At 50.7% G+C, this 27,427-nt stretch overlaps 1 protein-coding gene across 2 annotated transcripts in view; it reads right to left on the bottom strand.

Annotated features, from left to right (window-relative positions):
- Positions 1–18,025, bottom strand: part of SLC19A2 (solute carrier family 19 member 2) — a 52,401-nt gene extending 34,376 nt beyond the window's left edge. The window contains exons 1-2 of one of the 2 annotated variants that reach the window (XM_069761678.1): positions 17,733–18,025; positions 13,323–13,913 (exon numbers count right to left, since the gene is read on the bottom strand). In XM_069761678.1, coding sequence (XP_069617779.1) covers positions 13,323–13,913; positions 17,733–17,906 — 765 coding nt within the window. In that variant the 5' untranslated portion in view covers positions 17,907–18,025. The remainder of the gene's footprint in view (positions 1–13,322; positions 13,914–17,732) is intronic. The other variant, XM_069761679.1, reaches the window with a different exon arrangement.
- Between the last annotated feature and the right edge of the window lie 9,402 nt (positions 18,026–27,427).

Raw genomic sequence — 27,427 nt, 5'->3', positions numbered from 1 at the left:
GGATTTCTGGAAATTAGCGTTTTACAGTTCACCACCTGACAGCACCATTGGAGGAATTGCAAAGAATGGTAACCTAGGGTGGGACTACTGCATGTAATACGTTTCTACCAAAAGCTAACTGCTCTGATGAGACATCTAGTTTGTAGTGTTTGGCAAAGGTAGAAAGACTAGTCCAAGTTGCCACCCTACAGATCTGTTCTGCAGAAGCTCCCCCCTTCTCTGCCCAAGATGTGGCAACAGCTCGGGTTGAGTGGGCTCTAAGGATATCTGGGGGATCCTTCCCCTGGACTGGATACGCTTGATTTACAGAAGATTTAATCCACCCTGCAATGGTTGATTTTGCTGCCTGAACCTTTATTTGGTCCCCTGTACTGTATGAATAGGTTAGTGTCTGGTCTCCAACATTCCATCGCCCCCAGGTATTTTAAAACCGTCTCTCTTACGTCAAGGTTATGATAGACCCCTTCCTTCGAGTTTCTATGGTGTTGGCAGAACGAGGGAAGAATTACTTCTTGGTTTAGGTTTGTGCATGAAACTACCTTGGGGAGAAAGGCTGGGTTAAGTCTTAAGACTATTCTGTCGTCAAAGATCTGAAGGTATGGATCCTGTATGGATAGATCCTGCATTTCCCCTAACCTCTTAGCTGACGTGATGGCCACTAGAAAGGCTGTATTGAAGGAGAGATTGGCTATGTTCATGTCCTCTGACAAAAGGTATGGTGCTCTACATAGAGCATTAAGGACCAAATTTAGGTCCCAAGGAGGAGATGATTTCCTCACAAGAGGTCTTATTCTTTGAGTGGCTCTAGAGAATCTTGCTATCCAAGGATGGGAGGCTAATGGTGAATCAAAAAAGACACTAAGGGCCGCAATTTGTACTTTTAAAGTACTAGGCCGGAGGCCTTTTTTAAAACCAAGTTGTAGAAAGTCGAGGATTCTAGGAATGTCCGGATTTGAAGTATCCACAGGGACTTCTAAAAAAAGAACAATACCGCTTCCAGATCTTGTTATAGATTGCCAAGGTTACCGGCTTTCTGCTTGCCTGGAGTGTAGTGATCACATCTTCTGAAAGGCCTCTGGATCTTAGAGTCAGCCATTCAGGATCCAGGCAGATAGCTGTAGTGAGTCTGGATTGCTGTGGATTACCAGACCTTGGAATGGAAGGTCCTGCCTCTTCGGTAGGAGTATCGTTTTTTCTGTCGACATTCTGGATAGTAGCAAGAACCAGCTCCTTTTCGGCCAAAAGGGAACCACCAGGATTACTGTTGCTCTTTCGTCTTGTATCTTCCGGAGTGTATTCGGGATCAGTGGAAGAGGTGGAAATGCGTACAGAAGACTTTCTCCCCTATGTTGAGATAAGGCATCGACTCCTACTGTCCCATCTAGGGGATTGAGAGAAAAAAAATGCTCTGGTCTTTGCATTTGACCTGGTGGCAAAAAGATCCACTTGAGGCGTTCCCCACTGCTGGCACAGACTGCTGAACACTTCTGGATTCAATTCCCACTCTCTAGGATCTACTGGTGTTCTGCTTTAAAAATCTGCCACTTGATTTTTGGCACCCTCCAGGTGAACTGCCGAGATTGACTGATTTTTCTGAAAATCTGGTCCGCTAGGTGCTGTAGAGATGGATGTCTCGGACATCCTTGGTGCCTTAAAAACGCCACCTCTGTCACATTGTCGGACAGACTTCTGACAGTCTCTGACTTGGCCTGGTATAGAACTTTCCAGATTGCATACAGTTACCTGTAATTTGATGATTTGGCTGACATCTCTGGATTCCACTTCCCCTGGTAGTATATCCTTCCTATATGTCCGCCCCATCCGAACTGACTGGCGTCCGTGGTAACGGTGACACAGGGATAGAGGATCCATGGAACTCCCACTTTCAGGCTCTCCGGTATGGTCCACCAGGTTAGAGATTTCTTCCCTGAAGGAGAAAGAATTATCTTTTCCAGAGAATCTTGCCTCCTGTTCCAAGATTTCAGGATCTCCTTCTGTAAGCCCCGAGAGTGAAATTGGCTCCACTTCACACAGGGAATACAGGCAGACATGAAGCCTAGCACCCTCATTGCTTCCCTTATGGAGGAAGTGCTTTTCCTGAACTGATGTACGCTCTCTATTAATGACTTGTCTTTCTTCCGGCAAAAAAGATGTTCTGGAGTTGGAGTCTAGTACGACCCGCAAAAATTTTGTTCTGGAATTTGGGATTAGGCATGATTTCTCTCAATTCACAATCCACCCCAGATCCTGTAGAATGGAGAGTGTGAATCTGCAGTCGATCGAGGAGTATCTCTGATCTCACCATTATCAGAAAGTCGTCCAAGTATGGTACTATGGCAATATTTTGGTTTCTTAACCCTGCTGTTCTGTTGGTCAAAAATGACCGACTTTGAACTTCAATATTCTTTAAAATATTCAAGATGCGGCTCTGAAACCCGTGGCCGACCGACCCATCCTCATTTAAGTCAACCAACCACAAGTTTCAGAACCGCATCTTGAACACCCCAAAAAATACCAAAGTTCAAAATAGGTCTCCCCAGACCGAACAGAACAGCAGGGTTAAGTAGGCTACTACCTCTGATATCAGTTTGGTAAATACCCTGGGAGCCGAAGTTAGGCCGAAGGGTAGGCAATTGAATTGAAAATGATATATCACTCCCTTGTTCACCAGGGCGAGTCTTAGGAATTTCTGATAGGAAGCGTGTATTGGGACATGGTAGTATGCACTTTTTAGATCCAAGGTGCACATCACCATGTCTTTATTAGAGGTATTGTGAACCTTATAGATTCCATCCGGAATCTCCTGTACCTGATCCACCTGTTCAGAGGTTTTAGATTTATAATCATTCGGGAGTCGCCCGATAGTTTTTTTTTTTTTTATTGAAAATGGGTGAGAATAATGGCCTCTGCCCCTTTCTGAGATGGGTACTGTGACGATTGCTTCTACTTCCAACAACTCCTGGATGTCTGACCACAAAGGGGAGTCTAAGAGGGGATAGGCTCTGGTTACTATGAACCTTTCTGGAACTCTAGTTTGTAACCTTAAGCAATCACCTGCAGAATCCATGGGCTTTTGGATATTTTCTGCCAACCCCCTAGAAATCTTTGTAACAGACCTCCCACTTTGATGTCATTTATTCGGCTTTCCTGAACCTGGGAAGATGGAGTCTCTAGCTTTTCCACCCTTGGGATAAGACCATCTCCCAGACTTCCCTTTCCCCCTATAATCTGTCTTCTTACTAGGACGGGATCTACAAAAGGGCTGGTACTTTGTGTTTTCCTCAGGGAACCCTTTCTTTTTGTCTGAGGCTTTTTCTAATATGTCGTCTAGAATAGGCCCAAACACTTTACTCCCTGAGAATGGGATTCTACAAAGCTTATTCTTCGATTGAATTATCCCCTGACCAAGTTTTTAGCCAGATCGCTCTTCTGGCAGCATTGGACAAACATTCGCTTCTGGCGGCAAATCGTACAGATTCCGCTGAAGCGTCTGCCATAAAACCTGTTGCGAGTTTTAGTAATGGAAGGGATTTAAGAACAACATCTCTGGGAGGTTTTAGCCCTGAGATGTTTCTCTAAATCGTCCCTCCATAGGTGCATGGACCGGGCTACCGAGGTTGCCGCTATATTGGCCCAGATTATTGCCGCCGAGGATTCCCAAGTTCTCCTAAGCAGTCCATCCGCTTTGCGATCCATTGCATCTTTTAACGCGGAGGAGTCCTCAAACGGAATCGAAGTCTTCTTTGCCACTTTTGCTAATGGCACATCTACGAGTATTTTGGGAATTTCATCCCAAACCTTTATATCCTCTGGATTATAAGGTAAACGGAGTCTAAAGTTTCTAGGCACCACCAGTCTTTTCTGCGCTTCCTGCCATTCCTAATATCATGGAACGGATAGGATTGTTAACTGGAAAAACTTTTGTGACTTGGGCATGCAAACCGCCAAACATTTCATCTTGAATCGAGGTTTCCTCTGGAGTGTCCTGTAACTGCATGGTGTTACGCACTGCATGTAGGAGCTCATCCGTATCTGCCGCCGAGAAAAGGAATTTCTTTCCTCTTCCTAATGGCTCTTCTCTTTCCTCTTGATCCAACTGCTCCGTATTTTCTTCGTCAGAAGGACTGGACTCTCTCGGTCTTATCCGCGTTAACAATGAAGTCTGTTCTTCGCCGACGATTTTAGATGTGCATGATTTGCAGAGCGGCTTCCGCCAGTTCTCAGGAAATCTAGCCGCACAAATGGGACATTTATTCTTCCCAGATTTTTTCTATTTAGGTGCAGGGGTGGGAGGCTCTCCCTAAAATATACAGAGATTCCATTTTTTACCTTCATGCAAATAGGGAGATACATAAGAAGCATTGTGGTATGGCTTTGACTAGCCTACTCACGTGCCCCTGTGTTTGCTCTGGGCCCTCAGGTCTGCCTGTCTCCTCCATATGAAGGCACACTAGCCGGGTGCTCCTTATCAGGATGGCCGGCGGCAATAGATCCCCATATCACATTTATATATGTATCTTTACCTGGTTGATCCTGCCTTCCTCACCGCGCCATGCAGCCTGACCGTGCTGATAGGCTTCTCCTGAGGCCGGCGCTGCCGCTGGCATCCTGTTGTCCAGCGCTCATCACGGCCGGAAGTGATGCGGCCGCTGGACCCGGATGGAAGCGGCAGCCGTGCTGAGAGCAATCTGCCGCGGATGGAAGCGGCCACATGCTGGAATTGGCCGCCGTGTTGGAGGCGGCCGCTGCGCACACCCCCCAGTAGACAGGCGCCTGGACCGAAGAGCCTCTGGTTAGGAGGAAGCGGACCCGACCCCCAGGAGCACCGCTACACTGGGGAGGCTGAGGGACCCCCCATGGCAGGTAGCAGAAGCTTGCGGTGGGGAAGGGAAAGGCTGGGCCCCCCGATCTCCACCATCTGCCAGCACCGTCTGAGGATACGCTTGTCGTTCCTATCCATAGTGGGACAAGAAAAACACTGGTGGGTGGAGTGGGGAGGGTCCTTTTAAGCGCTTGTTGTTCCTATCCCACTAAGGGTAAGAAGGACGTCCTCCAATGGTGCTGTCAGGTGGGCAACTGGAAAGAAGTTATATTATTCTCACCTGCAGGGCGGTCCGGTCCGATGGTTGTTGCAGGTCTTGGTCCGGCGTCTCCCCATCTTCTTGCGATACCACCCTACTGATTGCTTCATGGCTCCCTGGCATCGTGCTCCTACGCAGGCGTACTGATCTGCCCGGTTGAGGGCAGAGCAGATTCCTGCAGTGAGCAGGTGCTGGGCCGCTCTGACCTTTCCAAGTGCCTGCGCATTGCCGTACTTTGCTCTGCCCTCAACAGGGAAGATAAGTACGCCTGCGCAGGAGCGCTATGCCAGGGAGCCATGAAGCAAGCCGGAGGACGCCATCGCAAGAACATGGGTGGTGCCGGAACAGGACCAGCGACACCCATCGAACCGGACCGCCTTTCAAGGGAGTAAAAGTTATTTTTCTTCTCTTGCAGGTCAGATCAGTGGCTTATATACAGTATTATAGAATGCTGTAGACAAGCCCTGAAAGGCGGTGGCCGTAACTTGTATCGGCCAAACCTGGTGACAGGTTCCATCAAGTTCACAGCATTTACATTACTGTGGATTATCAAAGTATTGTGATTTGGCCAATGGGGCCTGGATGGTTGTGTGGTTATATCTATTATCTTAACATTCTTAACATATCACTTGAAAAGCAAATTTTTTTTTCCCCTAAAACGTAAAAATAATGGATCAAAAAGATAAACAGAAGAAAAGCAAAGCAACACAATATCACTCTAGTCATAAAGGAATCCGCTTTTTCGTTTTTCCACTTCCCATTTCTCGATGGTACAGTGGCAATAAAGTTATAAAAGTCTTAGTTACTCACCGGTTAACGGTGTTTTTCTGAGTCCATGACAGCACCACAGAGAGGGGATCCGCCCTTCAGGAACAGGAAACCTACAGATACATAAGGGCGGCACCTCTCCCACGCATCAGTTGGTTTACAGAGCACAAGAAGACCACCAAGGTTAACAGCACAATTTATATACAATGATACTACTGCTAACTATTCACGAGTGGACTATATAAAAAAAGGGAAGAGGTGTACACCCAGAACTTAAGAAGACGGGAGGGTATGTACGGGTGCTGTCATGGACTCCGAAAAACACCGTTAACCGGTGAGTAACTAAGACTTTATCGGTCGTCCATGACAGCACCATAGAGAGAATTACAGAGAGTAAACTGTTTAGGGAGGGACTACAGCTTGCAACCAAAAGAGAGGTCCGAGGAAAGGAAGCACCCAGGTTTAATCTAGCAGCCTTACATATTTGGTCGATTGACACCTCTAACCTCTCCGCCCACGAGGTAGCCATAGCTCTAGTGGAATGCGCTCTTAGACCTTCAGGCGCCGGCTTGCCCTTTGAGATGTATGCCAGCGAAATAGCCTCCCTGATCCACCTAGCTAGCGTAGATTTTGATGCTCTATGACCTTTCGTACTACCCTGATAGATAACGCCCTATTCGTATCCTATCTTCCAAGGATCAGTCACTGCTAGATACATCTTCTTACGTCTAAAGTGTGTAGTTTCCTTTCTTTATCATTAGTAGGATTAGAGAGGAAAGATGGAAGAACAATCTCCTGTGTTCTATGGAATCTGAACACTACTTTAGGAAGATATGCTGGATCAGGGGAAAGTACCACTCTATCATCCCTAAGTTGCATGTAAGGGGGAAGCCTGGATAACGCCTGGATGTCACCTACACTATGAGCTGACGTTAGGGCCACCAGGAAGGCTACTTTAAGAGAGAGGTTTTTAATAGAGGCTGAAGAAATTGGCTCAAATGGGGCTTCAGTCATGGCCGAGAGGACCAAGTTTAAGTCCCACGGTATGACCCTATTCTTCACCATTGGCCTAGACCGTTTTGTTGCCTTGATGAACCTACTGATCCAGTAATTTTCAGAAATGTTGCAGCCAAAGAGGGCCCCTAAAGCTGACACCTGTACTTTAAGAGTATTTGGGGATAACCCCATATCCAACCCCTTTTGCAAGAACTCCAAAATCCAGTCTATTGGAGTAGACTGATCAGCTACTACCCCGAAGTTTTGAAGAAATCTTTTCCAGATCCCGACAAACTTTTGTGGTGATTATTTTTCTGCTCTTCAGCAGAGAGTTAATCAGGCCTTCTATCTCTTAAAAGCGACCACTCAAAATCCACGCAGTCAGATGAAGGCCAACCACCCGAGGATGGTAGACTGGGCCCTGGGATAGATTTGGGATGTCTGGCAAGACTCACGAGTCGGATATTGATATGGTCCTGAGGCATGAAAACCATGTCCTTCTGGGTCAGAAGGGAGCAATTACTATAACTGTGGCTTTGTCCTTCCCGATTTTACCCACCAGAGGAAGTAGGGACAGGGGAGGAAAGGCGGAAGCTAGCCTGAAGTTCCAGTCTGTGAGGAGGGAGTCTACTGACAGAGGATTTTCTTTGGGGTTCAGAGAGCAGAATTGTCTCACTTTTCTGTTTTCCTTTGTGGCGAAAAGATCTACCTCCGGCTGACCCCACCTTTCCTCAATGTTGAAGATGGAGTTGTTTAGGGACCAGTCTCCCTGCCTCAAGGTGTTGCGGCTTAAGTAATCTGCTGTAGTATTTTCTGCTCCTCTTATATGAAGAGCCGTCAATGAGAGAAAGTGTTGCTCTGCTAGCTGGAACAGACGATCTGCCACGTTCATTGGGGATTTGGAATGGGTTCCGCCTTGATTGATATATGCCACGGTGATGTGATTGTCGGAGAATATCCACACGTGGCGGCCCTGTAGATAGACAAGAAGTCTTTTATCTGCCTGCTCCACCGCCGTTAACTCCTTCAGGTTAGAGGACATTTCCGTCTGAAGCTGATCCCAAAGTCCCTGGATTATAATTTCACCCATGTGAGCCCCCCAACCAGAAGGGCTAGCGTCTGAGGTGATTATACGAGTTACGTTATATTCCCAGGGGACCCCATGGATAAGTTATTTCGGTCTAGCCACCATTCGAGGGATACAATAGTGTTTTGGGACAAGGTCAGCTGACTATCTAGGTGACCCCCCCAATTTTTGGTTATATTAATACCTCGCCCTGAAGTATCCTTGTATGATACTGGGCCCATCGGACCACTGGAATGCAGGACGAGAGAGAGAGCCTAACAGACATCGCTTTTCTAAGGGACATGGTGGGGTTTTTGGAGGCATTTAGTACTTGAAGGTGTAGGCGATTATTTTTTGTGTGAGGTAAACGACATTCCGGATCCTGGAAATCCAAGGTCAGGCAACCAAAAAAAAAAAAAAAAAAAAAAAAAAAAAAAAAAAAAAAAAAAAAAAAAAAAATCGCTGCACTTTCATGGACTGTAACCGGGACTTTTTGACATTTAGTAACCATCCCAGTCGCTCCAGGGCAGACATTACTTTTTGTAATTGTTCTAAACAGTGATCCGCTGTTTTACCCACGATAAGGAGATAGTCAAGGTAGGGGATTACCAGAATGTCATGTAGGTGGGCCATGACTTTAGTAAATACCCGGGGGGCGACCGATATACCAAAAGGGAGGGCCCTATACTGGAAATGTCTGACCACCCAATCTAACCGGACTGCTACCCTCAGGAATCGTTGGTGTCCTGCATAAATGGGGATGTGGTAATAGGCGTCCTTTAAATCCAACACCACCATAAAGCAGTTTTTAAACAGCAATTTTATTGCGGTATTAACAGTCTCCATTTTAAACGGTTGTATGGTCAGAAAATTGTTAAAGGGACTGTCACCTGAATTTGGAGGGAACAATCTTCAGCCATAGGGGCGGGGTTTTCGGGTGTTTGATTCACCCTTTCCTTACCCGCTGGCTGCATGCTGGCTGCAATATTGGATTGAAGTTCATTCTCTGTCCTCCGTAGTACATGCCTGCACAAGCGTGTACTATGGAGGACAGAGAATGAACTTCAATCCAATATTACAGCCAGCGGGTAAGGAAAGGGTGAATCAAACACCCGAAAACCCCACCCCTATGGCTGAAGATTGTTCCCTCCAAATTCAGGTGACAGAGTCCCTTTAAGAGCCCTAAGGTTGATAATAGTTTTGAAGGAGCCGTCTGGTTTACGTATTGGGAACAGAGGAGAGTAGAATCCTCTACCCCATTCTCCTTCCGGAACCTCTGATAGGACCTTCTTACTGAGCAGGTCGTGAATTTCCATTTCCAGGGCCACCTGTTCTGCTGGAGAGGACCTGAGAGGGGTAATTCTGAAGAAATTATGAGGGATAGAGGAGAACTCTAGCCGTAGACCCGTAGCTATTATTCCCAAAATCCAATTGCTACTGGAAATTTTGGACCAGGCTGGGTAGAAGGCAGATAGTCTACCTCCCATCGGGCGACTAGTCATTGGGGTGGCTTTTTGATCTCACGGGATGGTTCCTGACGTCCCCCACCTCCAAACATGAATCCAGTACCTTTTTTCTTGTCCCATCTGCCTTGGTCCCTGGCCGGCCGTCGGCGAAAGAACCCTTTCCCCTGTGAAAGGGCACCTATAAGAAGTGGTCGGTATACTGGGAAATTTCTTTTTCTCGTCTCCGGCCTTCTCCAGCAGTTCGTCAACAACCAGACTGAACAGGTATTCTCCTTCGCAAGGAATAGCGCAAAGATGGGATCTGGCCTGAAGGTCGCCAGGCCAACACTTCAGCCATAGGGCCCTGCGAGCTGCATTCGATAACCCTGCAGCCCTAAGCTGCCATCCTTGCAGAATCTGTGGACGCGTCCGCGAGAAAAGCAGCGGCATTCTGGATTGTCGGCAGGGATCTTCTAGCTTAGACTCTTGGTCTTGCGCCGAAAGTTCTGGTTTTTCGTCAGCCACCCCATGGTGGATCTGACTGATTTAAATCAGCCTGTCCATCTGGTCTAGCGGGAAGCAAAATCGAATAGAATCCTCTTCTGAATAGGATGTGGAGGCTTCTGAACTACATTCTTTCCTAGGGGCAGTAGACGAATCTGAAATGATGATTTCTCTAAGGTCTAAAGTAAAATCGGGAGACTCTTCCGCCACCTATGGGAGCGGAAAGAACCCCATGTAATTTAACTAAACATAGGAAAAGACTATCAGGGCACGTTCACGAAAGTCTCTTACCCAGGCAGCAGAGGTAGGTCCCGGATTACTGGGGGAGCGAACCGGATCCTTTACTCTAGATGAAGTCCTGCGACTGGGCTGATCCCTGCGTCCGCGGGTCTTCGGCTGGGGGTTTGCATGGGACTTCAAGGCTCTGTCCTGCTCCTGCAGACCAACGGGAGCTTCTGGCTCATCCATTGCTGCAGATGGGCTCACAAGCAACCCTGCAGCCTTCTGTGCGGCTATATATAGCCCTTCCCCCGTATCCGGATTGTCAGCAGGGGGGTGTGGTCAGGGGTTCCGCCCCCTCCCCGTGCAGATCACCGCCAGTCCCCCACAGCCTCTGACCGCCCCCCCCCCCCTCACGCTGCCATCGCTGCACGTGGCCCGCAGCTGCGTCTGCAGCAGAAGCCGGCCAGCGTCCGACTTCCGGCCCCGCCCCTCCCCCCTGCTGCATCACTTCCGGCGCACAGGGACGCAGAGGCACGGCACCGCCGGCCGACCTCGCCAAGTGCCCCGGACAGGACGACCGACGGGACGCAGGGGCTGCAGAGGCGCCAGAAAGACTGACGGACCCGAGGTGGGGATGGGGGGGGGGAGGGAATACTCACCTGTCGCTGGCACCCAGAGACAGACATCCTCCGGACCACGCTCCACCTGCTCTGCTCACTGCCGTGGAGCCCTACTCGGACCCACCGTGGCGCTTACAGAGACCCGCACTGACCGAGGTGGGAGACCCCCTCGCTACCTGAGTTGGACAGCCGGCCTGGGTATCTTACATGAAATACAGATATCTGTAGGGCATCCCGTCCTCCAGGAACAGGAAACCAACTGATGCGTGGGAAAGGTGCCGCCCTTATGTATCTGTAGATTTCCTGTTCCTGAAGGGCGGATCCCCTCTCTGTGGTGCTGTCATGGACGACCGATAAAATTATGTATATCTCTGGGGAACTTTTTTTAATAAAATGCATTTCAAAGATTACTTAAATAATCAGACATTATTAAAATCAGAGCAGTCATGTGTGGAAATCCTTTTAACTACTTCTGGACTGCTCATATCTGACAACCGTTAGAATGTGGACCTCCCTGTATTAACAAGTAACTGCATAGTAGAGCAGCTGCACAATATTGAGTAGCTGGAGGAGTAGGGAGACTGCAGTCAGACACGGCCAGACTCCGCATAGAGAAGTCAGAGATTGTTAACGTCTCATTTATTGCAGTATATGGGAAGTGCTGTTAGCTATGATCCCTGGGTATAGGAAGAGAGCAGGAGATGCCGAGTCCAAGGAGACCCACTCAGCCCTGCTATTGAGCCAGGAGGCTGAACTTCCACTGTAACTTGGGCTAATAAGCAGCACTTACAGGGAAAATCAAATATATAAAAAAGGGATTAGAATGTTGAGCTCTTTTATGGGGAGCACAATGTGTGAAATAAATTAAAATAAGGAATACAGAGATAAACAGTAAGAAAAAAAAAAAATTTAAAAAAGCCCTTGCCAATCCAAGTCGCTGATACTAGCAATACCCTTGTCAAAAATAAAAATGTATCCGATTTATAAAATTGTTAAAGGGAACCTGTCATCCCCAAAATCGAAGATGAGCTAAGCCCACCAGCATCAGGGGCTTATTTACAGCATTCTGTAATGCTGTAGATAAGCCCCCGATGCATCCTGAAAGATGAGAAAAAGAGGTTAGATTATACTCACCCAGGGGCGGTCCCGTCCAATCTGGCACCTCCTATCTTCATCAGATGACATCCTCTTGTCTTCACGCTGTGGCTCCAACACAGGATTACTTTGTCTGCCCTGTTGAGGGCAGAGCAAAGTACTGCAGTGCGCAGGGCCTCTCTGACCTTTCCCGACGCCTGCGCACTGCAGTACTTTGCTCTGCCATCAACAGGGCAGACAAAGTACGCCTGCGCCGGAGCGTGAAGACCAGAATAGGACGTCATCCTATGAAGATGGGAGGCCCCGGACTGGACCGCAACGCCCATTGTATTGGAACCGCCCCTGGGTGAGTATAATCTAACCTCTTTTTCTCAGCTTTCAGGTTACATCGGGGGCTTATCTACAGCATTCTGATGCCGGTGGGCTTAGCTCACCTTCGATTTTGGGGGTGACTGGTTCTTTTTAAGGAAAGGGGAAGAGATTTTCAAATATATTTAGAAGTCCTTTGAGGTTACCATATACACTCGTGTATAAGCCAAGTTTTTAAGTACTTTTTTTTTGTGCTGAAAACGCCCCCCTCGGCTTATACACAAGTCAATTGCCCCAGAAAGCTGGCGGGTGACAGAGGCAGGAGCCAGCTGCTGTGGCTAAAAGCCTGTGTTGCTGCTAAACAGAAATTAATATTCATTTCTCTTAAACCACACACACAGTGACACCCACAGTCGCCGGCTTCAAGAAGACATCCTACTCACCCTCCTGTGCACCCTCGTAGCATCTCGTTGGTCCCGGCAGCTCTTTAAGGTAATGAATATGCACGCTTCTCCACTCCCATAGGCATGGAGGGAATATTCATTACCTTAATGAGTGGGGACACGTGATCGCTCGGCACAGGAAGAGCTCCCGGCGCCGGGACCAATGAGATGCTGCGAGGGCGCCGGGACCAACGAGATGCGGTGAGGGCGTGTGGAAGGTGAGTAGGATAGTTTTGTTTTTTAATAGGAACCATTCATACAAGCAAGGATAGGGGATAAGGAGCAATGCATACCAGAACAGCGATGGGGGAGCCATGCATACCAAGACTGGGATGAGGGGACCATGCATACCCGGCTTATACTGGAGTCAGTAAGCTTACCCAGTTGTCCGTGGCAAAATTAGGTGTCTCAGTTTATACGGTATGTAAAGAAAGAAAAGAAAGTGAAAAAAAGACATACAAAAAAAAATAGAATAAAAGTGCCTGGTCAGGAATGTGGAAAAATGGCCACGTCATGAACTGGATAATCACTTCTTACTCTTCAAAGCTTTTTGCTAGACTGCTAAGTACCTGGTGGCCATTTACTTTAGTGCATACTTTTTATTCATCGAAAGCATACTTCCTATTCATCAATAGCACTCTGAATTTTGTTATGGGGCCCTAGGACTTCTGTGTACGCACCTGCATCAGAAGTGTTACATTGGACTAGTGGGATGCGGCGCTTGTCTATCATATTACAATTCCATCAATTTACAAATCATAATTGGCAATTACCTGGCACATATTGTGTGCATCAGTGTTGAGGGGTACATGAGCTTCAATCTCCTCTACAGCACACTCCATGTCACCATTTTGTCGGTCTCCTTTCTTTTCATAGTTGACTTTCTTGCTTTCTTTGCCATCAATTAGGTTTTGGTGGAAAAATAGACTTTTCCTTGGCATTGGTAAAAACCATGCAGTAGAAAATGCAATGGATACACTGATTAAGGAGATGACATTTAGACTGAATAGCGACCAGTGGGCCACCGACACCAGAACTTGCCCAGTAACAGAACCTACTGTGAAGCCAGTTAATGTGGCAGTACGGCAGTAGCTAGTCACCTCCTGGTACACCCTAGGCTCTACCATGCTGTAAATATACGAATAGTAGGCAATCTCTGTTGCTGTGGAAATACCATAGAAGAATTCAAGGAACTGGATAGCCAGAGTCCCCTGAGCATAGAGGAGCATGAACCAGGTAATGATCAGACTGAGCCCCTGGAGGACAATCACAGGCTTGTATCGGAGATAGTCCGTGGCGATGAAGACGGGGAAGAGCAGGAGCAGGTAAGAATATGTCCAAACCGGATAAATTTCATTAAACACCTAGAAATTTAAAAAAAAAAAAAAACCTCACATAAAAATCTAAATTGTCAACTTCTGAAATAATTTAGTGTAAATTGTAAGATTAGTAGTCCTTGGCCCTAAGGCGGTACAAGATGGCAGAAGGGTGCACTATTCCTTATAATACTCGCCTCTGTTGGTGAAATTTTTTTTTTTAAAAAGGGGCTCCATACCATCTTATTGAATACTATGAACCATGTCTTCAAAACAAGTGTCTACCGCAACTAATGGGTATTATACAGAGCCGGCCATGAGATTGCATGGTAGACCCAGGAGTCAGCCACAATCCCCTTAGTATTCATTTTCTTGAGGGGCCACATGAGAGACAATGACTTATGGAGGGCCGAACCAATATTATTATCAACATAATTCTATTAATATGAATTATATTACGGTAATTTGAATTATATCACTTAATATTTAGCAGAACCAAGAATGCCAACATCCCCATATATACCATTTGAACCCGAATACAGCCCCTTTAATATGATGTATAAGGCCCACACAGCCTCCCCAGGGCCAGCATCAGAGGCCCACACAGCCTCCCCATGGCCAGCATCTGAGGCCCACACAGCCTCCCCATGGCCAGCATCTGAGGCCCACACAGCCTCCCCATGGCCAGCATCTGAGGCCCACACAGCCTCCCCATGGCCAGCATCTGAGGCCCACACAGCCTCCCCATGGCCAGCATCTGAGGCCCACACAGCCTCCCCAGGGCCAGCATCTGAGGCCCACACAGCCTCCCCATGGCCAGCATCTGAGGCCCACACAGCCTCCCCATGGCCAGCATCTGAGGCCCACACAGCCTCCCCATGGCCAGCATCTGAGGCCCACACAGCCTCCCCATGGCCAGCATCTGAGGCCCACACAGCCTCCCCATGGCCAGCATCTGAGGCCCACACAGCCTCCCCATGGCCAGCATCTGAGGCCCACACAGCCTCCCCATGTCCATGTTAAGATCCCCATAGCCTCCCCATGTCAAGATCCACATGCCCTCCCTAAGACTCCCATAGCCTCCCCATGTCCATAAGATCACCATAGCCTCCCCATGTCCATAAGATCACCATAGCCTCCCCATGTCCATAAGATCACCATAGCCTCCCCATGTCCATCCAAATATCCCATACACAAATTAAAAAAAAACAAAACACATACTCACCTTTCTCCCGTTACAACAGCGCTCTGCTTCTGTCTCCGATGCGCTGGCTCTCTGCAGTACACAGTTGGTGACATGACGTCATCGTGTCAGATGCTTCACAAGCAGATTGGTGGAGGAAGTGGCCGAGGCCCCTCCTCCACCAATGCAGTCAGCGTGGATGGAGTGACTGTAGAGACAGCGCGCAGGGGTGCGGGCGGGCGGGGACAACAAGCTTGACAATAAATGGCTTCACCCAACCACTAACCATGAGTGGAGAAAAAGTTTTGGTGTTATCATTCATATTCTCTGAAAAAAGGGCAAAAAAGCAAAAATTCTGCTGGGGTATGTAAACTTTTGAGCACAACTGTATATTAGATGTACGTTGGGCTATGTAGGGTTGTCGAAATTCTCCCGATACGAGTGTTCAGAAATCACCCACATCTTCTGCCAGGTACAGTATGTACAAAGGGGGAGTGGAGATTACTGATCTCATTGCCTAGACCAGTGCTCCAGGATTAGAAGGGCTAGGCTGCCATACCTGACCTGACATCGGATATTGGGGGGGGAGGAGTGCGCCTGGGTGGGGCAAATGAGCAAGGCTATTTAATTTATAGACCCCATTGTATGGCATTAGCTGCCAGCTTGATGATTTCATCCCTACATGCCCAATAAAACCAGGGGAAGGGGAGGAAGCTTGTGTAACCCCTTCCACTGACTACAGGTGACATCCTCTACACCAGGGATGTCAAACTGCATTCCTCGAGGGCCGCAAACCATGCGTGTTTTCAAGATTTCCTTAGCATTGCACAAGGTGCTGGAATCATTCTCTGCAGGTGATTAAATTATCACCTGTGCAATGCAAGGAAATTCTGAAAACATGACCTGTTTGCAGCCCTCGAGGAATGCAGTTTGACACCCCTGCTCTACACACGGCCCCTGCTTGTGACATTCAGGAGAGTTTCCTATAGCAGTTTCCTGCACACAAGTCACAGAGGTAAAGACCCAGCGACGTTCTGCACAATGAGGCATTTCTGTTACATGGAGTCACCACATCACTGACTCAACAATCCCCAATGATGAAAGTCATGGTCCTGTCACAAGGGGAATACCAGAAACTTCTGGTTTTCACCATGGTAGCACACCTATTACCACACTGACACACACACACCCACCCACGCAGCGCATGACCCTGCCACGCACGCACACGCAGCGCGTGACCCTGCCACGCACGCACACGCAGCGCGTGACCCTGCCACGCACGCACACGCAGCGCGTGACCCTGCCACGCACGCACGCACACGCAGCGCGTGACCCTGCCACGCACCCACGCACACGCAGCGTGTGACCCTGCCACGCACGCAGTGCGTGACCCTGCCACGCACGCACGCAGTGCGTGACCCTGCCGCGCGCGCACGCACGCAGTGCGTGACCCTGCCGCGCGCGCGCGCACGCAGTGCGTGACCCTGCCGCGCGCGCGCGCACGCAGTGCGTGACCCTGCCGCGCGCGCGCGCACGCAGTGCGTGACCCTGCCGCGCGCGCGCGCACGCAGTGCGTGACCCTGCCGCGCGCGCGCGCACGCAGTGCGTGACCCTGCCGCGCGCGCGCGCACGCAGTGCGTGACCCTGCCGCGCGCGCGCGCACGCAGTGCGTGACCCTGCCGCGCGCGCGCGCACGCAGTGCGTGACCCTGCCGCGCGCGCGCGCACGCAGTGCGTGACCCTGCCGCGCGCGCGCGCGCGCGCACGCAGTGCGTGACCCTGCCGCGCGCGCGCGCACGCAGTGCGTGACCCTGCCGCGCGCGCGCGCACGCAGTGCGTGACCCTGCCACGCACGCGCGCACGCAGTGCGTGACCCTGCCACGCACGCGCGCACGCAGTGCGTGACCCTGCCACGCACGCGCGCACGCAGTGCGTGACCCTGCCACGCACGCGCGCACGCAGTGCGTGACCCTGCCACGCACGCGCGCACGCAGTGCGTGACCCTGCCACGCACGCGCGCACGCAGTGCGTGACCCTGCCACGCACGCGCGCACGCAGTGCGTGACCCTGCCACGCACGCGCACACACGCAGTGTATGACCCTGCCACGCACGCACGCGCACACACGCAGTGTATGACCCTGCCACGCACGCGCACACACGCAGTGTATGACCCTGCCACGCACGCAGTGTATGACCCTGCCACGCACGCGCACACACGCAGTGTATGACCCTGCCACGCACGCGCACACACGCAGTGTATGACCCTGCCACGCACGCAGTGTATGACCCTGCCGCGCACGCGCGCAGTGTATGACCCTGCCACGCACGCACACGCAGTGTATGACCCTGCCACGCACGCACACGCAGTGTATGACCCTGCCACGCACGCACACGCAGTGTATGACCCTGCCACGCACGCACACGCAGTGTATGACCCTGCCACGCACGCGCACACACGCAGTGTATGACCCTGCCACGCACGCGCACACACGCAGTGTATGACCCTGCCACGCACGCACGCACACGCAGTGTATGACCCTGCCACGCACGCACACACGCAGTGTATGACCCTGCCACGCACAGTGCCCCTCTCCGCCCCGCCACCTCACGCAGGGGGAGCCCCTCTCTGCCCACGTCTCCGGGGTCTATAATATCACTACACGGGGGGATGAGCCGGCACCCACCTGCCTCTCTGTGAGGTTCTTGTCCGGCCCCAGCAGATACGGGGTAAGAAAGGGCTCCGAGGGTCTGAGGTTGGAGAAGAAGCCGTTAGTGCACAGGATACAAGTCGGCAGCATCCAGCCTCCACCAGGCAGCAGCCGAGCCTTCCTGCTGGGCACTGCCTCCCTCAGCTCCATGCCGGGCAGACAGAGCTCAGCACAGAGGCGCGGGGAACTCCGGAGCAGCGGGCACAAATGTAACTACAACCGGCACAAGGTCACTGCCAACCGGCCTCATGTTTGCCTGTCAATGGTGTGACGCTGAGGGGAGTGCTACCAGGGCGGGCAGCTATTGGCTGCGGGAAAATCACGTGCCCCCTGTGTCGCTCTCAGTACTACTGTTCTGCACATGTGGTGATAGCTCAGGTGATCAGCACGTGCACATATACTCAGTAGCGGAGCTGCGGGGGAGCACAGGCGCCACCTAGAGATAAGCTACTGAACTAGCAGGGAGAGAGGAATCATTATATGGCTGTGTGCACACGGTGCGGATTTGATTGCAGATCCACAGCGTTTTTTTGCCGCACGGAATTGCATCAAATCCGCAGTGTAGTGCACAACCAATGTAAGGGTATGTTCACACGTTCAGGATTTCCATCCTTTTTTTTTCAGGACAGTTTTTTTAAAAAACTGCAGCTCTTGGCAGAAAACGCAGGTCCTTTTTTTGTCCTTTTTTGATGCGTTTTTGATGCGTTTTTTGATGCGTTTTTTGATGCGTTTTTTTACTGTGTGTTTCCTAGGAAGCTTTTTAGGGCTAAAATGGCTGAAAATACCCTAACCCTACCCCTACCCCTAACCCTAACCCTACCCCTAACCCTAACCCTACCCCTAACCCTAACCCTAACCCTACCCCTAACCCTAACCCTACCCCTAACCCTACCCCTAACCCTACCCCTAACCCTAACCCTAACCCTACCCCTAACCCTAACCCTATTCTAACCTTAGTGAAAAAAAAAAAAAAAAAAAATCTTAATTTTTTTATTGTCCCTACCAATGGGGGTGACAAAGTGGGGGGGGTGTCATTTACTATTTTTTTATTTTGATCACTGAGATAGGTTATATCTCAGTGATCAAAATGCACTTTGGAGCGAATCTGCCGGCCGGCAGATTCGGCGGGCGCACTGCGCATGCGCCCGCCATTTTGCAAGATGGCGGCGCCCAGGGAGAAGACGGCCGGACGGACACCGGGAGGCCGGGTAAGTATAAGGGGGGGAAATTAGGGCACGGGGGGGGCATCGGAGCACTGGGGGGGGGCATCGGAGCACGGGGGGGGGGCATCGGAGCACGGGGGGGCGGGATCGGAGCACGGGGGGGCAGCCACACTCCGCCCACGCACTTCCGCCCGCTCCCCCGCACTTCCTGCTGCAGCGGTTCTGCACATCAAATCGCAGTAAAACCCGCAGATATATTTTTGATCTGCGGGTTTTACTGCGATTTTGACCTCACAATGGAGGTCTATGGGTGCAGAACCGCTGCAGTTCAGGAAAAAGAAGTGACATGCTCCTTCTTTTTTCCGGGAGCTATTCAGCGCGGCTTTTTTTTTACAATTTCCGGACCATGTGCACAGTGTGTCCTGTTTTCCATAGGGTACAGTGTACTGTACCCTGCATGGAAAACAGCTGCGGAACCGCAGCGGCAAAACCGCCGCGGTTCCGCGGTAAAAAACGCACTGTGTGAACATGGCCTTAGTCTATGGGAGCCGCAGACTTGTGCACATGCTGCGGAAAATGCCGCACCGAAACGCAGCTTTTATTTCCCGCAGCATGTCACTTCTTTTGTGCGGAACTGCAGCTTTTCTGCACCAATAGACTTGCATTGAGTCGTGCACATCCGCAGCAAAACCGCAGATGTAAAAAAGATCTGCAGTTTTGCTGCGGATGTCGGTATGAGAAACGCTGCAGTTTGGGAGGAGGGAAGAGTGTTGGTGGTGACTGTGTTCATGTATGTGTGTGCAGGCGGGGTCTGCGGGCTGTTCAGGTGTGTGCAGGACTGTTCACAGTGGCGTATCCAGTGGGGGGCAGCCGGGGCATGTGCCCCGGGCGCAGCCAACAGGGGGGCGCCAGCGGGCCGCCTGATGATGCGGCGGTCCAAGGAGGCTCCTCGTCGGTGGCATTCTGCCGCCCCCACACTGAGATAGTCCCGTTCTCTGAGCCGGCTGTCAAATTGACAGCCGGCTCAGAGAAAGTTCTGCGCGTCGAATCGCGATCACGAGTGGGACTGCACTTGTCCCGCAGTAGAGCCCCTCCACCACAGAGAGCCGCACACCACAACTATGGCTGCCGCTGCTCTGTGCGCACAGGACCTGTGATGAGGTCACAGGAGGGGAGGAGTCAGGAGTCACATGATCAAGGGCCTCCGTGTAGTGCAGGACTCAGGGGTCAGGAGTGGTTTGTGTGGATGTAGCAGAGCCGTGTGTGTACGAGGTGTACGGAGCGGAAGCCGTGTGTGCAAGGTGTATGGATCGGAGCCGTGTGTGTACGAGGTGTATGGAGCGGAACTAGGTGTGTGCAAGGTGTATGGATCGGAGCCGTGTGTGTACAAGGTGTACAGAGCGGAACTGGGTGTGTGCAAGGTGTATGGATCGGAGCCGTGTGTGTACAAGGTGTACAGAGCGGAACTGGGTGTGTGCAAGGTGTATGGAGCTGAGCCGTGTGTGTACGAGGTGTACAGAGTGGAACTAGGTGTGTGCAAGGTGTATGGAGCGGAGCCGTGTGTGTATGAGGTGTACGGAGCAGAACTAGGTGTGTGCAAGGTGTATGGAGCGGAGCCATGTGTGTATGAGGTGTACGGAGCAGAACTAGGTGTGTGCAAGGTGTATGGAGCTGAGCCGTGTATGTACGAGGTGTACAGAGTGGAACTAGGTGTGTGCAAGGTGTATGGAGCGGAGCCATGTGTGTATGAGGTGTACGGAGCAGAACTAGGTGTGTGCAAGGTGTATGGAGCGGAGCCATGTGTGTATGAGGTGTACGGAGCAGAACTGGGTGTGTGCAAGGTGTATGGAGCGGAGCTTTGTGTGTACGAGGTGTACGGAGCGGAACTGGGTGTGTGCAAGGTGTATGGAGCAGAGCCGTGTGTGTATGAGGTGTACGGAGCAGAGCTGGGTGTGTATGAGGTGTACGGAGTGGAGCCGTGTGTGCAAGGTGTATGGAGCGGAGTCGTGTGTCTATGAGGTGTATGGAGCGGAGCTGGGTGTGTGCAAGGTGCATGGAGCGGAGCCGTGTGTGTACGAGGTGTACGGAGCGGAGCCGTGTGTGCAAGGTGTATGGAGTGGAGTCGTGTGTGTCTATGAGGTGTATGGAGCAGAACTAGGTGTGTGCAAGGTGTATGGAGCGGAGCCGTGTGTGTACAAGGTGTACGGAGCAGAACTGGGTGTGTGCAAGGTGTATGGAGCGGAGCCGTGTGTGTATGAGGTGTACGGAGCGGAACTGGGTGTGTGCAAGGTGTATGGAGCGGAGTCGTGTGTGCAAGGTGCATGGAGCGGAGTCGTGTGTGTCTATGAGGTGTATGAAGCGGAGCCGTGTGTGTACAAGGTGTACGGAGCAGAGCCGCGTGTATACGAGGTGTACAGAGCAGAGCCACGTGTGTACGAGGTGTACGGAGCAGAGCCGCGTGTGTACAAGGTGTATGGAGTGGAGCCACGTGTGTATACGAGGTGTACGGTGCGGAGCCATGTGTGCAAGGTGTACGGAGCTCAGCTGCGTGTGTAGGAGTAAGTAGGTTTGGCCATGAATTCTCCATGAATGTGGAGAGACAAAAATGGTTTTGTGTGTGTGTGAACGGGGAGGAGAGGCGAAGGGCAATGATGGGGCTGACGGGGAGAGGGCAATAATTGGGATGGAGGGGGAGAAGGAAATGATGGATGTGGTGGAATGGGCAATGATGGGGGTGGGGGGAGGAAATGATGGAGGTGGTAGAATGGGCAATGATGGAGGTGAAATGGGCAATGATGGGGTGAGGAGGTAGGAAATGATGGAGGTGGTGGAATGGGCAAGTATGGTGATGGCGGCGGAAAGGACAATGATGATGGTGGTGGAAAGGGCAATGATGGGATGGTGGGGGAAGAGAAAATGATGGATATGGTGGAAAAGGCAAAGAAGGAAATGATTGAGGTGGTGGAATGGGAAATTATGGGGTGGCGGGGGAGAAAGCAATGATGGTGGTGGAGAAGGCAAAGATGGAGGTGGTGAAGAGAGCAATGATGGGGTGGGGTAGAGGAAAATAATGGGCATATATGAGGAAACAGTACAGGAGAATGGGGGGGCATATCTGAGGAAACAGTATGGGGGATTGGTGCAGACAGTATGAGGAGCGAAACGGGGGAATGTATGTGGACACAGTATGAGAAGCGATGTGAAAAATGTATGTGTACAGAGTACGGGGAGTGAGGGTGATGGGATGTGTGCAGACACAATGGGGAGTCAGGTGAGCAGGCATTATAGAAAGTGAGGGGATAAATATATGAGGAGACAGTATGGTGAACAGGAGGGATGTGAGAGAGAGGAGACAGTATGAGGAGGGAGGGGAATAGTGTGAGGAGACCGTATGGGGGAGAAAAGTGATTGGGCACAGAATAGAAACTGAGTAGTGGGGGCGTAGCATGGGGGGACAGTGTAAGGGCACAGCCAGGAGGGGATAGTACACCAAGGAGGGGGAGTGTGATGAGAGAGTACAGTATAAATACTGGGCCCTATAAGGGGGACACAGTGTGAGAGGACAGTGTGAAGAGGGGGCCGGTATGGAAAGGAGAGGTTAGTGTAAAGAGTATGTACTATAAGAGGGACAGTGTGGGGGTCATATTTTGTGCAGACAATATAGTGAGGGGCAATTTTTTATTCAGGAGCATTATAATGACATTTGTATCTTTAAGGGCATCATGTGGAGATTTTCTGCAAAAGAGCGGAGAAGATGGAAGTCTGCAGAGGCGGCTGCGGATGAGAAAACTCATCATGGGGTCTGGACAAGATGAAGAAAAGGAGAACGACTCCAGAGACGACGTCATCTATAAGGTACCTGGATGTAAATGTTATTTGTGATACTAACTAACTCTCATGTTTTTATTTATGTTAGGATATTTAATCGGATGTCCAGGTTTGTGATGACCATTCAAAAAAGGTCAGGGGGATCTTAATCCAAGTATAGCAGAGTTCTCAGAAAAAAATCACAGTATATAAGTAGACTAATCCGAGGATTCAAAAAGTAGTGAAGAACAAAGTTGATTTATTAAAGTCACAACCAGTCATACAAGATGCCAACGTTTCGGGCCCAAAAGCCTTTATCAAGGCATTTATCTACAAAATAATAAACCAAAATAAATACAGATCTTTACAAATATATCAAAATAAAGACAGGTTGTGTGTATAACAGAAAAGGAATCTTTAGCCAAATGGACATATTAAATCACATAAGTCCTTTACAACAGTGGGATAAGAACATGTCCTAAATAAAAAAGAAAAAGACAAAATACAAACAACGCGTAGAGCATACAACATATGTGGACATTTCAGATAAAGTCACCCTACTATAATATCGTAAATAAATGCTATGTAGATGGCTCAAAAAATATAATATACTATAAATTAATGGTCCCAGGAGGAAAAATGAAAGCGGAAAAGCCAAGAAAAGGTCCAACACCACCAATCATCACGATAGTGTCCTACATATATGGGGTCACATCTATCTGTGGAAGTGAAAGATATAGATTACCTGTATGGTGGTAGAAGACAAAACTAGAAGGGATGCAAAAAAACAAAGAAAAACAATAAATATCACACCAGGAATACTGCAGGGGAGATAGGGACCCAAGGACCGCATATACATACCTAGTGAGGAGAGGCACAAGGGATATAGGCGCTGCCGCTGAAGGGATAAGGTGAAAGGGAAAGAGGAAGATGCTCTATTTAAGTGAAAGCTGACCTTATGGCCCGGAAATAGACGAGCCGCGCGGCAACACTAACATGATGAGAGCCGCATGCGTAATTGCATATAGTCGACGGAAGTGGGGCAGAGGCAGGTCCAGGAGACCGGAAGAAGATGGCGCCGTTGTGAGAAGAGTGCGGCCGCAGGCGCAGTAGAAACGTGCCGACAGAAGTGGGGCAAGGAGTAGGAGAAAGTGTGTGCGCAGGCGCCGATCGTACAAAAAGGGGAGGGAAGCAAGCGCACCAGATAACGGCGCTGCTGCTGAAAAAGAAAATGGTATGCGCTTGCGCAAACGAGAGACAGCTCTGCAAGAACGCTAATAAGAGAAAGGATACGCTAACAGGAGCGCTAAAGCCGGTTTGTGATGAGTCTGCAGTCATTCTTTGTGACTGCAGACTTCTGACTTCTCACAGTGCGCACTGCACACTGTCAGGATTCTCTCGTGCTGGCGATTTACATACATGCGGTCACGTGCTGACTAGACATGTGTGGCCTCAGTCAATGAAAATGAACTGAGCGAGGCCGTGCACGTCTAGTCGGAATGTGGTCAGAAGTATACAAATCGCATGCTTGTGCTGACATGACTGTCCACCGGCAAGGGAGAATCCTAAAAGTGTGCAGTGCATTAGTTGTGAGAATTCAGAAGCTGTGATGTCAGGATTCAGCTCTGCAGGTTCCAGTAGTTGTCACATGGACACTTCACTCATATGCGACTTTCATACTTGTGGTCCTGTGACAACGAGTTTCTCTTCTGCTTCTCTCAGTTTTTCAGTGAATATTGAGAGCATTAGGGAGAGCGGCTCGTGGGTACATGACTAAGTGTGCAAATCACATATGTCTGGGGGGGGGGCACCAAAATGTATTCTTGCCCCAGGTGCCAGAAACCCTAGATACGCCTCTGACTGTTCAGGTGTGTGCGGGGCTGTTCGGGTGTGTGCAGGACTGTTCAGGTGTGTGCGGGACTGTTCAGGTGTGTGCAGGACTGTCTGGGTGTGAGCGGGGGTCTTTGGGGGTGTGTGCAGGCATCATCCGATGGGACTACAAGTCCCATCGGGCTATGCCTGCTACAGTGACAGTGAGTGACACATTAGCCAATGATGGGACAGTAGTAGTCCCATCATCCAGCTAATGTGTTGAATGTTAAAAAAAACATATACACATGTACAGTACATACAACATGCACCATGCAACATACACCATGCAACATACAACGCACAACATATAACATGCACCATGCAACATACAACATGCACCATGCAACACACAACATGCAACACGCACCATGCAACATACAACATGCACCATGCAACGTACAACATGCACCATGCAACACGCACAATGCAACATACAACGTGCAACCAGGGTCGGACTGGCCCACCGGGATACCGGTGAAATGCCCGGTGGGCCCCGACCCAGAGAGGAGGAGGAGGAAGGAAAAAAAAAAAAAAGAGACGCGGGCCCTTTAAATCTTCGGGCGGCGCCGACAGCCGCCACGACCAGGCTTCCCCCCCCCCCCCCGGTACCAGTGCTGGCATTGGGCCTCCCTTCTAATACTCACCTCGCCTGGTTCCTGTGGCAGCTGCAGCGTCTTCAGCGCCCTCTGACTCTGCGACATCTCAGGGCAGAGGGTGCGATGACGTCATCACTGCGCACTCAGCCTCTCTGTCTTGAGCGTTGCAGAGCCGGAGAGACACTGAGTGCACCGGACCTGCGCTGGGAATGGGAGAGGTGAGGATTTTACTTTTTTTTTCTTTATGTCTGACTCAGACAGACTGGTGGTAATATGCTGGACACACTGGGGTAATATGCTGGATACTGGGGCAGATTGCTGGACACACTGGGGCAGATTGCTGGACACACTGTCTGCGGGCAATGCTGGACACACTGGGGCAATGCTGGAGACCCTGGGGCAGATTGCTGGACACACTGGGGCAATGCTGGATACTGGGGCAGATTGCTGGACACACTGGGGGTAATATGCTGGACACACTGGGGCAGATTGCTGGACAACCTGTTGGTAATATGCTGGACACACTGGGGGTACTGTGCTGGACACACTGGGGCAGATTGCTGGACACACTGGGGCAATACTGGACAATTGGACATACTGGAGCAGATTGCTGGACACACTGGGGGCAGTGCTGGACACACCGGGGTAATATGCTGGACACACTGGGGCAGATTGCTGGACACACTGGGGAAGATTGCTGGACACACTGTCTGGGGGCAATGCTGGACACACTGGGGCAATGCTGGAGACACTGTGGCAGATTGCTGGACACACTGGGGCAATGCTGAACAATTGGACATACTGGGGCAGATTGCTGGACACACTGGGGGTAATATGCTGGACACACTGGGGCAGATTGCTGGACAACCTGGGGGTAATATGCTGGACACACTGGGGGTACTGTGCTGGACACACTGGGGCAGATTGCTGGACACACTGGGGCAATACTGGACAATTGGACATACTGGAGCAGATTGCTGGACACACTGGGTACAGTGCTGGACACCGGGGTAATATGCTGGACACACTGGGGCAGATTGCTAGACACACTGGGGAAGATTGCTGGACACACTGTCTGGGGGCAATGCTGGACACACTGGGGCAATGCTGGAGACACTGGGGCAGATTGCTGGACACACTGGGGAAATGCTGGACAATTGGACATACTGGGGTAGATTGCTGGAAACACTGGGGGCAGTGCTGGACATACTGGGGCAGATTGCTGGACACACTGTCTGGGGGCAATGCTGGACACACTGGGGCAATGCTGGAGACACTGGGGCAGATTGCTGGACACACTGGGGCAATGCTGGACACTGGGGCAGATTGATGGACACACTGTGGGCAATGCAGGACAATTGGACATACTGGGGCAGATTGCTGGACACACTGGAGGCAGTGCTGGACAACCTGGGGGTAATATGCTGCACACACTGGGGGTAATATGCTGGACACACTGGGGCAGATTGCTGGACACACTGTCTGGGGGCAATGCTGGACACTCTGGGGCAATATGCTGGACATACTGGGGCAGATTGTTCAACACACTGTCTGGGGGCAAATCTGGACACACTGGGGCAATATGCTGGACATACTGGGGCAGATTGCTGGACACACTGTCTGGGGGAAATGCTGGACACACTGGGGCAATATGCTTGACATACTGGGGAAGATTGCTGGACAACCTGGGGGTAATATGCTGGACACACTGGGGGTAATATGCTGGACACACTGGGGCAGATTGCTGGACAACCTGGGGGTAATATGCTGGACACACTGGGGCAATGCTGGACACACTGGGGCAGATTGCTGGACACTGGGGCAGATTGCTGGACACACTGGGGCAATGCTGGACAATTGGACATACTGGGGCAGATTGCTGGGCACACTGGGGGCAGTGCTGGACATACTGGGACAGATTGCTGGACACACCGGGGGTAATATGCTGGACACACTGGGGCAGATTGCTGGACAACCTGGGGGTAATATGCTGGACACACTGGGGGTAATATGCTGGACACACTTGGGCAGATTGCTGGACACACTGGGGCAGATTGCTGGACACACTGTCTGGGGGCAATGCTGGACACACTGGGGCAATGCTGGAGACACGGGCAGATTGCTGGACACACTGGGGCAATGCTGGACACTGGGGCAGATTGCTGGACACACTGTGGGCAATGCTGGACAATTGGACATACTGGGGCAGATTGCTGGACATACTGGGGCAGAT

This window comes from Ranitomeya imitator, chromosome 3, assembly GCF_032444005.1.
Source record: "Ranitomeya imitator isolate aRanImi1 chromosome 3, aRanImi1.pri, whole genome shotgun sequence".
In the NCBI taxonomy this organism is placed as follows: Eukaryota; Metazoa; Chordata; class Amphibia; order Anura; family Dendrobatidae; genus Ranitomeya; species Ranitomeya imitator.
Note: the sequence above shows the minus strand (reverse complement) of the source record. Positions and strands in the feature narration are given on the sequence as shown.